Below are 13,832 nucleotides of genomic sequence, written 5' to 3'. Positions count from 1 at the left end.
CAAGTGTGGCCCTATACATGCAGGGTTTTGTGTACATTTTAAAGGTGCCTCTTCTTCCGTGGAGTTAAAAATCATCCCAAATTAGGAGATGCCGAAAACCGGTTACAGAGCAATTCCTTAATGCCACGTGAGAGCACTGTGTCATGGGCCTGCTTCAGGGGCGTCTGGGGACTGCAGCACCGCTTGACTTACTGTTTGTTACTGATGGGAGTCCACGGCCGTCAAGCTAGATGTTAACTTGCAGAAACCTGACAAGATTTCTGCCTAGTCGAGAAAGTAATCTAAAGATGATAATTATTATTTTTTAACCCTTTTGGTCATTAAGCAGTTTTGAATCTGCCTAGCAAATGTATGCCGGTATTGCTCTCCCCCCGCCCCCTGACCATAATCAGCTATTTTATACCCTCCTTTGAATAGCTTTGTTATCTTTCTGGTTCTCTCATTAATGGGTTAAATAAATCTTTCATGCTGTTTACTGGATATTTATAGAGGATTTAGCTCTCTATCGTTTCAAAAATATACTTTTCCAAGGGAAACACAGGAATTTCTGAGGGTACGTGGCTTGACAAGGAGAACCCAGGCTGAACTTCAGCTTCTCCTTGCTACGTCAGCCCGGCACCCTCAGGCTGGGAACAGCCTGCCCCATGGCACACGCAGCACTGTGTGCACTAGAGAGCCGAAATTATACGGATGAGGGCAAGTGCCAGTGAAACGCAGGCTACCACAGTTAGCATGACTCCTCAGTTATCACTTAAATTACATGTCTTTCTCCAAAGAGCCAAGCTCTATGCATCCTGCGGGTGGGATGGCCCGGCCCGGCAGGGACAGCTAGCGTGGCTTCCCCCCAGACACTGGTGGCAACGTGTGGGAGTGAGCTGGCTTGGGTTCTGCTCTTCCACGGGAAGCCCCAGAGATATGCGTACGTGTTTGAAGTTCCTGAAGGGCACGAACTGGACGATGTCTCGGAGGACAGGCTCTCCCTTGGGTGACCTCAGAATGCCATCGTCACCATCCAGCATCTGCATGTCGCTGAAGTCAGCGTTGCCCACCCCAACGATGATGACCGACATGGGGAGGTGGGAGGCGTGGACGATGGCCTCCCGGGTGTCGGCCATATCTGTGATGACACCGTCGGTGAGGATCAGCAGGATGAAGTATTGCTGTGATCGATCGAAGGCCAGGTGACGACGGGGATGGAGAGGTGGGGGAGACAAGGACAAACCAGTTATGTGCCCAGGAGGCTTTTGTGTATACTGACCATCACGACTTTTATTGAGTCCTGTGTTATAGCTCTAAAGACTTAAGGTTATGATGAATGCAGCCTAAATGCCTGCAAGTAATTGTGGGTTAATTCTAATAATCACCTTAGTGACAGTTACAAAGCACAGTGTAGTGGACAGAGCAGCAGAGGGGAGTGAAGACTCATTCAAGGCTTCAAAGACTCACTCTCTGAGTTCCTGGGAAAACGCCTTACCTCTTCCGGGTCTAAGTCTCTTCATCTCCTAAGTGAGGAGTGGGACTAGACCACTTATCTCGTTCTCTTCAGCTGGGGGATTTTTCAGAGTCCACGAATGAACAGCCCCATGTAATACCATGAGCTCCATGTGACCACTGAGCCCTTGAAATGTGGCTAGAGTAACAGAGGACCTGGAGTTTTAATTTTATTTCATTTAAATGAATTTAAATTTAACTTTCAAAATGAAGACTTGATTCAGTTTTTGGAAACCTTTGCAGGACATCTGGAAAAACTCGGGTATGTGAATTTAGTTTCTCAATGATTAATATATAAAATCTGTACAATGATCAAGTATTTGTGGTGATGATTTAGCATCCAAACTAAGATGCTGTTATGTATTAAATACACACAGATTTTGAAGACTGAGGACAAAAGAAAAAATGTAAAATATTTTATTAATAATTTTTATATGGAACATATATTAAGATGAGAATATTTTAGGGTCACCTGGTGGCTCAGTTGGTTAAGCGTCCAACTTCACTAAGGTCATGATCTCGTGGTTTGTGGGTTCTAGCCCCATGTCGGGCTCTGTGCTGACGGCTCAGGGCCTGGAGCTTGCTTCAGATTCTGTGACTCTCCCTCTCTGCCCCTCCCCCACTCGTACTCTGTCTCTGTCTCAAAAATAAATAAACACTAAAAAAATTTTTTTAAAAAGACGAGAATATTTTAGTTATATTGGGTTTCAATAAAAGTAATTCCCATGACTCTTTTAACTTTTAAAACTGTGGCCACTAGAGAAATTAAAATTGCATATACAACTCGCATTATATTTCTAGTGGACAGCCCTAGTCTAGAGCCTTGCTGGTGAGGGTGAAGGTTACTGCCTCTTTCCCCAAAGGCCATGCACCATGGTTTACTTTGAGTGTGACTGTAGGTGCTCAGCTCCTGTGGCTTCCTCCTGCAAGTTCTGGCTCCCTGCCTGCAGCCTGGCTGGCCTCTTTCACATGGATGGGATGGAGGGTGGCTCATCTGGGATGGAGACTGCCACAGAGGCTCTGTATCCATCAGCACAGGGAGGGCTCAAGGCATCCTATGGGGTCTGGAGAAGGAAGACTATCAGAGGTCATCACTGTTGTGAGTAGCATCATGAGAGCCTCTACTGTGAGATGAGAGGGAAGCAGGGCCCTGGCATGCCACTCGGGCTAATCTACTATAATTGTTGCAATGGGCCCAACATCTACAGGGAATAAATGTGCAGTTATTAAGCTATTTCAGGTGGCCATATTTCAAAGAAGAAAGGCTGGATAGAATAGTCTCATTCTGAAAACATTTGGTTTTGAGGATCATACTTATAAGGTTGGACACAGGCTAGTAGTGTTAACAGTTCCCACTTCTCTTTGTAAGTCTGAAAGAAAACACATTTTAAACAAAATAACTGGTCAAAAGTGCAATTGGAGAAAACAGAAATTCACACTGTGTTGAAGACAGCCACATGTTCTAAATGTTTTCCATATAGTTTAATGTAAAAACTAATTCTGTTCCATGTCCATTAATGAACTGCCCATCCCTATTTCTGGCTAACTAAGCAAGTTTCAGATTCATTTGAGTGGTACATTTTCATCCATAGCCATGCTCTTTGAGTCTTATACTGTTACAAAATGGGTAGTCTGGGAGTTTAGAGGAAGAGTTCAGTAGGACGACCTGAGGATACAGCTAGGGAGGCACAGAGAAGGGGCAGAAGGAGGCCACTTGGTGGTTGGGTATACAGGGAAGAGTTATAGGAAACACCAGAGCCACCAATCACCCTTCCCAGGGTATGCCGTGGAAGGCCGGGCAGATGTCACACCTAGATGGGGATTGCTTCTGTGTCATAGTCTTCCTTTCCCCACTCTCCTCAACTGCCATCTGATCTGATCTTTGTAGTCCAGGGGATGGGTTGTCCCTACCTGCTCAATGACTCCTGAAACAAAAACACCCAAGAGTCACACTACCACATCAAGAGACTTCAGAGTTGAAATGGTCTAGAGACAGGGTTGGGAAAATATTTTATGTAAAGGGACAATAACCAGTAATTTAGGCTTTACATGCCATACTGATCTCTGTCCAACAACCTAACCTTGCTCGTGTAATATGAGAACAGCAATATTCTATACTTTATGTGAACAGGCATGGCTGTGTTCTGATAACATTTTATTGACGGACTCTGAAGTTTTAAATGTCATATAATTTCCATGTGCCATGAAATTCTTCTTCTTCTGATTTTTTTCAACCATTTAAAAATGTAGAAGCACTTCTTAGCTTGCAAACCATTGAAAAGCATGCTGCAGAATATAGTTTGTTGACTTTTCATCTAGAGCAGGGATTTTGTTTTTTAAAATATTTTATATTTAAGTAAACTCTACACCAAACATTGGGCTTGAACTCATAACCCCAAAGCCAACAGGTGCATGCTCTACCAACTGAGCCAACCAGGAGCCCCTAGAGCAGGGATTCTTAACTTGGGTCTGTGGACTATTGAAATATTTCAGATATTTCAGATTTTGAAGACTGAGAACTTGGGGTAAATTACATTTTTATTTTCACAACCTCTAACTGAAATTTATCATTATTTCAATTCTTAATATAATCAACAAATAAAATTAGTTTTAACTGTACTTACAACTTCATCACCAATAGAAATCACAGAATATTTTCCTGTTAAATTACAGTGACTGAAAATATCTTACTATGTCATTTATAACACTACTTAGAAATTACCGACTTATTAGACTAGTTACTGGTTCTCATAATTTAATGTTAATAAAAGAAGCATTTTATTACTATATTTATCATGCTTCTTAGCCACCTTTAAAAATGTTTTGCTGAATGCATTTCCACATATTTGGTTTATTTACAATATATATTTTATTTTGCGCATTTAAAAGCATTTCTGAGAAGTGGTCCATGGGCTTCACCAGCTGTTAATGGTGTCCCTGGAACAAAACAGGGCCAGAACCCTGGTCTGAAAAGATTGTCGGGATTCTAGAATCTCATCCTTCCAGGTTCAAACTAGCTAAAAGTAACAGGCTGCAGACTGTTGGATCGAAATCCTGATGGAAATTTCCGATAAAGCAAGCAGTAGCAGTTACTTCCAAAGTCAGGCTAGGAAAATGCTCACAGATGAAATATTATAGTCTTTGGATGAACTGGAGGTCTTGTTTAGATAAAGAGGGGATTTTTTTATTCCTCCAAGATTTCCACAAAATTGAGAAGAAAACCTGACCGCCATAGACTCCCTGTACAACTTGCTCAAGAGGCCCAAGGTTAGCAATCAGTGATAACAAGGGGTCCTGGACCATACACTGTTTGAAGAACAGGGAAAATCTCTAGTGGAAAACATCAGTGTTTCTGGACTTCAGGGTAAAGTATCTGAGGTTTTGTGGATTAGAGACTTCCTTCACTGATTCCTGACCTGGCCTTTCAGAGCAGACACACCTGTTCTTGAAGGAGTGAGTCATGACCAAAACTCACATGGGCTTACATCAGGCCTGAATCCAGACCCACACCTGCCCCGTTCTTTTTATTCTTGTGGGTCCTGGTTGCTAGAGGGGCTGGGATCATTCAGTTTTTTAACTGGGCTCTAGGGAGCCCTGTGAATATCTTATATGCTCTTGGGGATAAAAGAGGTAAAGGCAAACAGGCAAGTTTGAATCTCATCCCTTGGCCCAGATTTAGCAAGAATGGTCTATTTTCTTAAAATCTATTTTATATGTTGGATTTCTGAGCAAGGTATAATTTGAAGAATTTGAATTTAAAGTTCTGGTGATTGAAAAAAAGTTAAAAAAATAAAATAAAGTGAAATACTGATCCTGTCCAACCCTTATTTCTAAATCTTCTATCTGTGAGGATTCAGTTTTCTCTGTGGCCTCTGTGGGTTTGGCAAGATGGAGGTGTTATTGACTCTGAGAAGTACAATTTTCAGAAGAATGTTGGGGAGGAAAGTCTGACTGGTATGGGTGGATGGAGACAGTGAGGTAGATCCTTCTTTTGTCTTAAAGGAGAGTAAAGTAAGGGACAGTAGCTAAAGGGTAAAGTGGTGTCAAGGGAGAGATTTTAATTCAAATAGACATTATAGCTTGTTTTATTTGCTAATGGAAATAGTCTGCAGTAGGAAGGGGAAATTGATGATAAGCAGAGAAGGGGAACATAACTGCTGGACCAACGGCCTTGGACAACTGAGAGGGGATGAGCTCCAGTGTACAAGTCAAGAGACTGACATCAGATACCAGCAAGGGCCTCCATCTACTCTAACATGAGGAAGGCTGAGAACCTGCACACATAGGTTGGAGGAGTTCATGTCAGGAGATGAGGGAGTAGCACATAAGCTTCTTCATGGAAATGCAGTATCTTGGAACCCAACATAAAATTAGAGAAAATTTCACATATTGGCAATGTTCTACTAAATCTGAAAAAAAAAAAATAAAAAGTAAAGAAAGCTACTAAACAAAGATAGTGGTATCATTAAAAATGACATATGGAAAAATTACTGTGGTTATATTCAACTCTAAGATTTTAGGGATAAAACCAAACTCGTTTCAGCCTCGTGACCTTGGTTTGCATTTTTCTTAAAAAAAACCATTAATAGAATGTAAAACAAATATTTGTCATGATGCTTTGTGTTGCTGCCTCTGACCACCAGGGGACAGAATCGTCCATTGTTTTACTTCTGCTTTGCTTTGCTTTCATCTGTAGTATGGGTGGGTACATTGGAAAGCAAGCTAATTTTTGGACAATTTTTTTTTTTGCCCCAGGAACATGAGGTGAGTGTGACCTGCAGTGGACTATAATAGTTTCCGTTGTTGCATGTCTCCTGGGTTCAGGTAATGTGACAGATATTTGAGATATGTCATCTCTGATTTTCACAATAACCCAGCAGAGTTTGGTATGATTATCTTCAGTTTTCAGATGAGGAGACTGAGGGTGGGGGAGGGTGAAGTCACTTGTCCAAACTCACACAAGTAGAAATGTTTGGATTTATTGTCAGAGTGGGATGGGTGCTATGGTCAATATCCGGTTGGGTAAACATCCTTTAGCAGGAAGACCAGCCCTCCCCTTACCGATGCCTCCTTGGTGTTAGTTTCCTCTGATGCTGACTTGGCGACCTTCTGAATGATGGGAGCGATGTTGGTGGGACCGTAGAGCTGGAGCTTCGGAAGGCAGCTCTGATAGGCTTCCACAACTCCTTGAATTCCTAAGGTGAAATTGGCAAAAATCAGTAGCAGTTCAGTAGCCCCCTTAAATATATATGCAATCAATCAACCCACACAGAAATAAAGCATTAAATTGCCCCAATAGTCCTTATCAATGTCACATTTATGTCCGTAAGGTAAAAAGGAAAATACCACATCACTGGTGGTGTTGCCTGCACTACTGCTGAAATCATTCTCTTTAAAGACTCAAGTCAAAAGCAACCATTTCCATAGACATTTCCCTAATATCCCACTTTACATGAAAGATTCCATTAGATCCTCACAGCACAATGAAATAGATGTTATACCCCTTTTATAGGTGATGAAACTGAGGCTCAGGGAGGCTAAATGATCTGCCTCAGGTCACAAAGTGAGTAAGTCGGAATCTCAGGATTCAAGCCTGGGTCTTGCCTGGCTCTCTCTAAAGACTGTGCTCTCAGCCACTGGGCAAGTCAGCTCTAATGTTTCTCTAGTTTTCATACCACCTGCTGACTCTACTCTAGTATATATCATCCTTGGCCGCCCGTAGGAGTCATGTGTATATCATGTGATCATCATTATTTAATGGAATATGTTGTGGAATTTCTTGTTGGAAATAATGGAACACTGGCGAAAGCCTATGAGAAGGCTCTTTCTGGCACAAAACCATAAAGCTACTTGTTTGAAATCACTGAGGATATATCCTTTGTTAACATGTTGAACGTGGCAAATGATTTTGATGTTTCCCCCTCTCCGTATTCCTTTATAGAGGAGGAAGTTGTGATAAATAAATCCCTGGTGTAAACTTGGAAAGCAGAAAGAGGGGTAGTGTATCATTGCCCAATTGGGCAAATTTCTCCCCCATGATTTTTTGGCAGAGAAATCCAGAAATTACTATCAATACTCTTGCTGTAAGCTCAAGACATATGCATTCCTTTTTAAAAATTTTTAATGTTTATTTGTTTTTGAGAGAGAGAGTGAGAGAGAGAGAGCGAGCATGAGTGGAGGAGGGGCAGAAAGAGAGGGAGACACAGAATCTGAAGCAAGCTCTGTGCTGTTAGCACAGAAACCGATACGGGGCTCGAACTCACAGACTGTGAGATCATGACCTGAGCCAATGTCAGATGTTTAACCAACTGAGCCAGCCTGGCACCCCTGCATTCTGTCTTTTATGGCTATATTTCTGCTCTGTTATTATGGCTCTCCGTTGCCTTTGGAGTAGTAAATTTATTTGGATCAAGAAAGCCTAGTTGTCTGCTGTGGACAGATGACTGTGGATAACTGACACACTGCATCAGAGGAGAGAGACTAAAATAGGAAAAGTACACACAGAAGGGCTGTGAGACCTTGGCTTTCTTTTATGTGTGATTTACCTGCACATTCTGGGTTGTCTTCATTAAAGTTGATTGCGAAGTCGTGAGAGACCTAGACACCAATTAAAATTTAAAAAGGGAAGAAAGGAGAATTACAACTTTAATCCAGTAAGGAGGCACTGGGGCTTAGAGTTTGCAAACAAATGCCCATTACATTCATTATGTGTTAAGCAGCAGGAACCGTTTTAAGCCTTTACACAATCAATCTGAGATGGAGGGTGAATTCTAAGCTCCCTGTGGAGTTGAGGTGACAGGAAGATTTTCTAGAATCAGATAAATGCTGGCAGGAGGGGAGAATAAGGCATATAAAAGGAATTGAAGAAAAGATTTCAGAAAAATGTAACTCCAAATAGCTTCCAGATAGAACTGACCACAGGCTGGAGGCTTAGATTTGGCTGAGATCTATTTGGACCCTCAGTAACCCAAGCTGTCTGCTCAACATGGTGATGGTTATAAAGGCTCCAGCTAAGCTGTTGACGTTTAAGAATCATTCTAACAAATATGACATGCAGAAATATAGGGCCTGAGGATTTTCACATATATACAGGTAAAACGGACTCTACTCCAGGAAAAGTAATAAAGTAATGTACTTTTTAACCTTCCAACACAAATTCCTCTACCTGGCCAGACCAGGCAGGACCATAAGATTGAATAAGATATTGTTTACTTTTTTGTTTCTAAAACCTGATAAAACAAGAGGGATGTTTTGGTATCAGGCCATTTTTATTGGATCATTTGGAATTATATAGAGACTTGCATTTCAAAAGCTATTTCCAAGCATTGACTCTATTAGAGGCTAGAAATAGGTAACTGTGTTAAAAGACCCCTTTTAGTGTTCACGCTAGCCCACTTTTTTTGCCCCAAGAACTTCCAGGAAGTCAGCTGACTTCCAACCATCTTACCAGCTTTATTTACCTTTAGTCTTTCTCAGGCCTCCAGAGCCTGCTTTGCCTGCCCAGCTGAAAGTTTTGGGAAACGAATGTCCCTGGGAGTAGCCCTTCATCACTCACTGGATGACAGGATAAGGTGTATCAATACCCCAGCTCTCTTAACTCTTGGGGTCTGTGTGTGCTCTATGTTGTGTGTGCTCTACATTGTTCTCCCAGCAGAATTACGCTCCAGCTGCCCACAGTGGTAACTGGCTTGTTAGCATTCCTTAGGTTGCCTTTCCCCCATTTTCCCACCCTCTGTTGAGGTTTCCTCCACCTCTCAAATAAGCAACTTGCATCCAAATCCTTGTCTCAAGATCTATTCCCAGGAAAGTGTAAATTAAGACAGAGGCCCTTGTGGCTCAGTTTCAAGACAACTCTGAGATTTTATCCTAAAGAAGTAAATTGTGATAACCCTGTCATCCGGGGCACCTGGCTGATTGAGACCATCAAAGCCTATTAGGGCAGAGGGGAAATTAGGCATGGAAAAGGGGCATTTGCAAGGCTTTTTGAGAGCACAGATGAGAATATATGAGGGATGCCTGTTAAGGCAGCAGGAAGAGTAAGTTAGCTGACAGGCAGCATGGAGCCAACAGATCAGGTGAGCATGAGGGCTTCAGAAAACAGCAAGAAGGATGAGTTACTCCAGGAGGGGGGACCAGGCAGATGTCACAGATGAGAAAAGGAGGGCCTGGAACAAGCATACTGCACACCTTTGTCCTTAGCCCTACTGGGCCAAGCTGAGACCAGAAGACGACCTGGTGGGGATACAATGGAGGATGTTGAAGCATCTCTGTGTAGCTGGACTGGTAGTTGCTGAAGTGCATTTCATTTGCAAAACTCAGCAGCTCTGGGAAGAAGGTTGGCACCCATCTGCCCACGTTCTGGAATTGATACCCCATCTGACAGGAATTGCATCTCCTCAGCTCTTTTAATTCCTGCGTGTGAAATCTCTTAATCTCAGTCTGTCAGGTTGTTTTAGTTTTTCCAGAGAAGCCAGAAAGCTGACATTTTATATGAAATTGCTTAATTCTTTAAAAAAATTTTTAAACATTTATTTATTACAATTTTAAAAAATGTTTTATTTATTTTTGAGAGAGAGAGAGATAGAGACAGCTTGAGCAGGGGAGGGTCAGAGAGAGAGAGGGAGACACAGAATCTGAAGCAGGCTCCAGGCTCTGAGCTAGCTGTCAGCACAGAGCCCAATGTGGGGCTCGATCCCACGAACCGTGAGATCATGACCTAAGCAAAAGTCAGAAATTTAACTGACTGAGCCACCCAGGCACCCCAACATTTATTTATATTTGAGAGACAGAGAGAGAACATGAGCGGGAGAGAGGTAGAGAGAAAGAGGGAGACATAGAATCCTAAGCAGGCTCCAGACTCTGAACTATCAGTACAGAGCCTGACGTGGGGCTCGAAGTCACGAACTGTGACATCATGAGCTGAGCTGAACTCAGATGCTTAACTGACTGAGTCACCTAGGCACCCCTGAAATTGCTTAATTCTTAAAAGAGTTTTTTTGTGTGAAATATAATACATTTGTGGCCTGAATAACGTCTACAGGCCACCAGTCAGCAACTCCCATTCTATGTTCTTCCTCTCCAGGTGCTCAATTTCCAACGGATGCTTCTAGAAATCTGTAGCCATGTCCAGCAGGGAAGACAGTATGGGATATAAGGCAAACAAGAAAGAGGACTGGTCAGGGAGACACGCCACTCCATCCAGTGCTCACTTCAGCAGAATCAGGGAGATGGATTCCCTTTTTACAAAAAGGACACAGAAGGGGAAGGCCCTTGGTCTGACAGCTCTGGGAGCAAACGTCAGCATTTTCATCAATCAGTAAAAGAGAAACTGATGACTCAGCAGTACTGTTTCCACTTAGTTTGCACCTCAGAGGGATTGGTGAGGCTGGGGCAGGGACCCTATTGTCTCTCCAAGGCCCTTCCTCCTGTAGGAGCAGAGTTCTCTCTGGAGAGTGTTCCACAGGAGCATCTGGTATACCACAGCACATTGCCTCTGCTCCACTGCAGTGCAAATCTCTCAGCACAATCTTTGTCTTCTTGGTTCATGAGAAATCAGTATCAAATAGGACTCCAGTGTTTTCACAGGAACCTTTCAGCTTTCCAATACCCTAAGCCAGAGTGGTTCTCCTTTGGGACTTTTCTGTGTCTCTCCCCAAATCTCAGGTGCTGAGAGATTTGGTATGAGGTATGCAGACGTTCTCATCATGGACATTCACAGTTGGCATTGTCAATGGCTCTTTTCTTTAGGGGACACCTGAATAGATAGGTTCTGAGCCAGTGGAGATCAACTTCCTGAGTGTTTTCTCAGTCTCTGACTATACCTATAAGAAGCTCAACAATGGGACTCTTCATTGGCATCTCTGAGAAGACCCATCCAGAATACCAGGAGATTGTTTCATCAAAAGATAGGATCCCAGGGGCTAATCTCACTGGTTCTGAAGAGCATTTCTGAGATTTTGGGCTATACTTGCATATTTTTATCAAGGGCCAAAAGACTGAATTCCTGTGAGGGAAACCCAAGTTATCTTTTTTACAGCAAAGGATCTATTTTCACTCACTGTGTACTCTGGAGGTATCCTGGCCCCGAATCCAAAGGCCGGGAACATTTTGTCACTGGAAAAAAAAAAAAAGAAGTTGCTTTATTTGTTCACCCAATGAGGAAGAAAAACATGGACATGGGTTACCTCACTAGGACATTTTATTGTGCCAAATGCTGACTCATGCTCTTGACTATCTGTGGTAACAATGAATAGAGGCAGCATGGATAATTAAAATCAAGAAGGAATCCCCAAAGTTCATTACAGTCATGAGTCTGCAATTTTTTCCCATAACTTTTTGCTAGATTTGATACTAAGGAATAATAGCCCAGGATTTCCTCCCCAAGCCTACTTTTCTGTCTTTGAAAAGTCGAATTAGGTAATTCCAATGGTTGACTGTGTTAGGGTTTTTCATATATATAATCTTTTAAAATCTTTGGAGGGAGATCATTATTCCCATTTTACAGGTGGAGAAATGCCTTGGGAGGCAAAGTGACTTGTCCAAGATCAGGCTGCTGGGTAGAGCCAGGGTTCAAATCCAGACAAGTCTAAGTCAAAGGATTATCTGTAAAAGCAATGGGAAGCTTGGAAGGCTAGCTAATTGACAGAACTTGGTTCCATCTACAGGATTCATTTTGTCCGTTATTTTATTTCACACAAACAACAATAAATTATTTACATGTATTTTCTTGTCTTCTGAATGCTGAGATTCAGATATGAAGGGATGCTGGTATTTGGTATTAATATCTTTACATCTGCCACTGCCTCTCTGTCCCAAACTGCTCCTTGCCCCTCTCTTCAGCATAATACTTGCCATACAGTGTGTGCTCAATAAATATTTAATGAAAAAATAGCCCATGAATTGAATCACTGCTTGGTTTCTCTTATGCATATTGAAATTTCTCTCTTTAATTTATTCATTCACATATGTTATACCTTAACTCCAACTTTACTGTACTTGAAGTGAAATGATGGGGAGAAGAATTAACCTTAATTGGCACATACAGTCTGCTGGATATGATGCTAGGCAAGGTACATTTTTGTTTTAATTCTCACACAACCCTTCAAGTTCAACCTACTTATTATTCCTATTTACAGATGAATAAACTGAGACTCATAAAGGCTCAGAAAGTAGCCTAAGGTGTTTGCCAGGGAGGACTGTGTGATTCTAAAGCCCATGCCTTTTCTGGTTCCCAATATAATTTAATGATTATAGCATTAAATGTGATTTATTTCTGGCACTTCCAGTAACTGACCCCCTGACCAGACAACAGGTAAGATTCTCTTTAGGCAAATTTTGTTGCAGTGAGGTTCTGGAATATTGCTCTTGGCAGAGGAATGTTCTTCTCATGCCATCTACCTTTTACTTTTCCATTAAATATACAACTGAGATTTGTTCCTGGAACAATTCCTACATTTCTCAGTTCTTTGCAGAGTTAGTCAAGGAGGAAAGGAAACTCATTAGGGTTCACTGTCCCTGAATGGCTCTGTCAATAAAAGGGGACCCCCTCTCCCCCTAAGGCTGACAGAGAAGTCAAAGTACCAAGGCCAGACTTTCATCCACCACCAACTGACAGATATAGAGGTCATTAGTAGCCAATGATGGCTTTGATAAAACTTCACCAAAATGCAGCCAATTTGAGCAAGTTTGGTAGGGGCTGGGAGACATAAGGGAGCCAGCATTCTTTGAAATTAGTCAAATTCTCCAGAAAATCACCAGCTCTCCCTTTTTCTCACTGTTGTGTAGATATGGGTTTTATGGTGGACTGCATCTAGCAGGTAGTAGAAAAGATATTAATACTGATACATGGAAAAACACAATAGCTTATAAAGAATTAGCCACATCTCTGAGAAAAAGTACTTCTGGCCCTTGGAAATACTAAAATACTTTGTCACAGCAATTCCCCCCTTAACCAAGACAAGGGCAAGCAGCTGGTGGAGGGAATCTGTGAGGGAGATTTCAGAGGTACTTTCAGGGTAAGTAAGTATGGGAGAAAGCTTTCCAGGTTAGAGAATGGGTTCTGGCTCTTCCAACTCAGAGATGGCTCAGAAAAGTCAAAACAGAAACCTAGGAGGCTCCATACATTTTATTTTTTTCTTTGATGGGTTTGGGAAGGGTGAGATCTAATATTCCATCCACTTCTCATCGCAAAACCAATGTTCCAGCCTTAATGATATTCTTTTTATACCTTCCAAGCCACCCCGGGGGATTTGAGGTTTGCTGAGCATTATGCACTGTTATGTAATTGAGTTTTAAGAGCACGGAGGTAGTGAAAATGCCTCACCTGCAAGAGGAATAATTAA

The 13,832-nt window shown here is 42.1% G+C and overlaps 1 protein-coding gene across 1 annotated transcript in view; it reads right to left on the bottom strand.

The window, feature by feature from the left end:
* CPNE4 (copine 4) overlaps nucleotides 1-13,832 on the bottom strand; it is a 476,281-nt gene that overhangs the window by 6,673 nt on the left and 455,776 nt on the right. The window contains exons 12-15 of the mRNA XM_039242236.1: nucleotides 11,550-11,604; nucleotides 8,037-8,088; nucleotides 6,553-6,686; nucleotides 924-1,160 (exon numbers count right to left, since the gene is read on the bottom strand). Coding sequence (XP_039098167.1) covers nucleotides 924-1,160; nucleotides 6,553-6,686; nucleotides 8,037-8,088; nucleotides 11,550-11,604 — 478 coding nt within the window. The remainder of the gene's footprint in view (nucleotides 1-923; nucleotides 1,161-6,552; nucleotides 6,687-8,036; nucleotides 8,089-11,549; nucleotides 11,605-13,832) is intronic.

This window comes from Hyaena hyaena, unplaced genomic scaffold, assembly GCF_003009895.1.
Source record: "Hyaena hyaena isolate Hyena2069 unplaced genomic scaffold, ASM300989v1 scaffold_210, whole genome shotgun sequence".
Classification (NCBI taxonomy): Eukaryota; Metazoa; Chordata; class Mammalia; order Carnivora; family Hyaenidae; genus Hyaena; species Hyaena hyaena.
The sequence above is the reverse complement of the archived record's forward strand: the minus strand, read 5'-3'. Positions and strand labels throughout refer to the sequence as shown.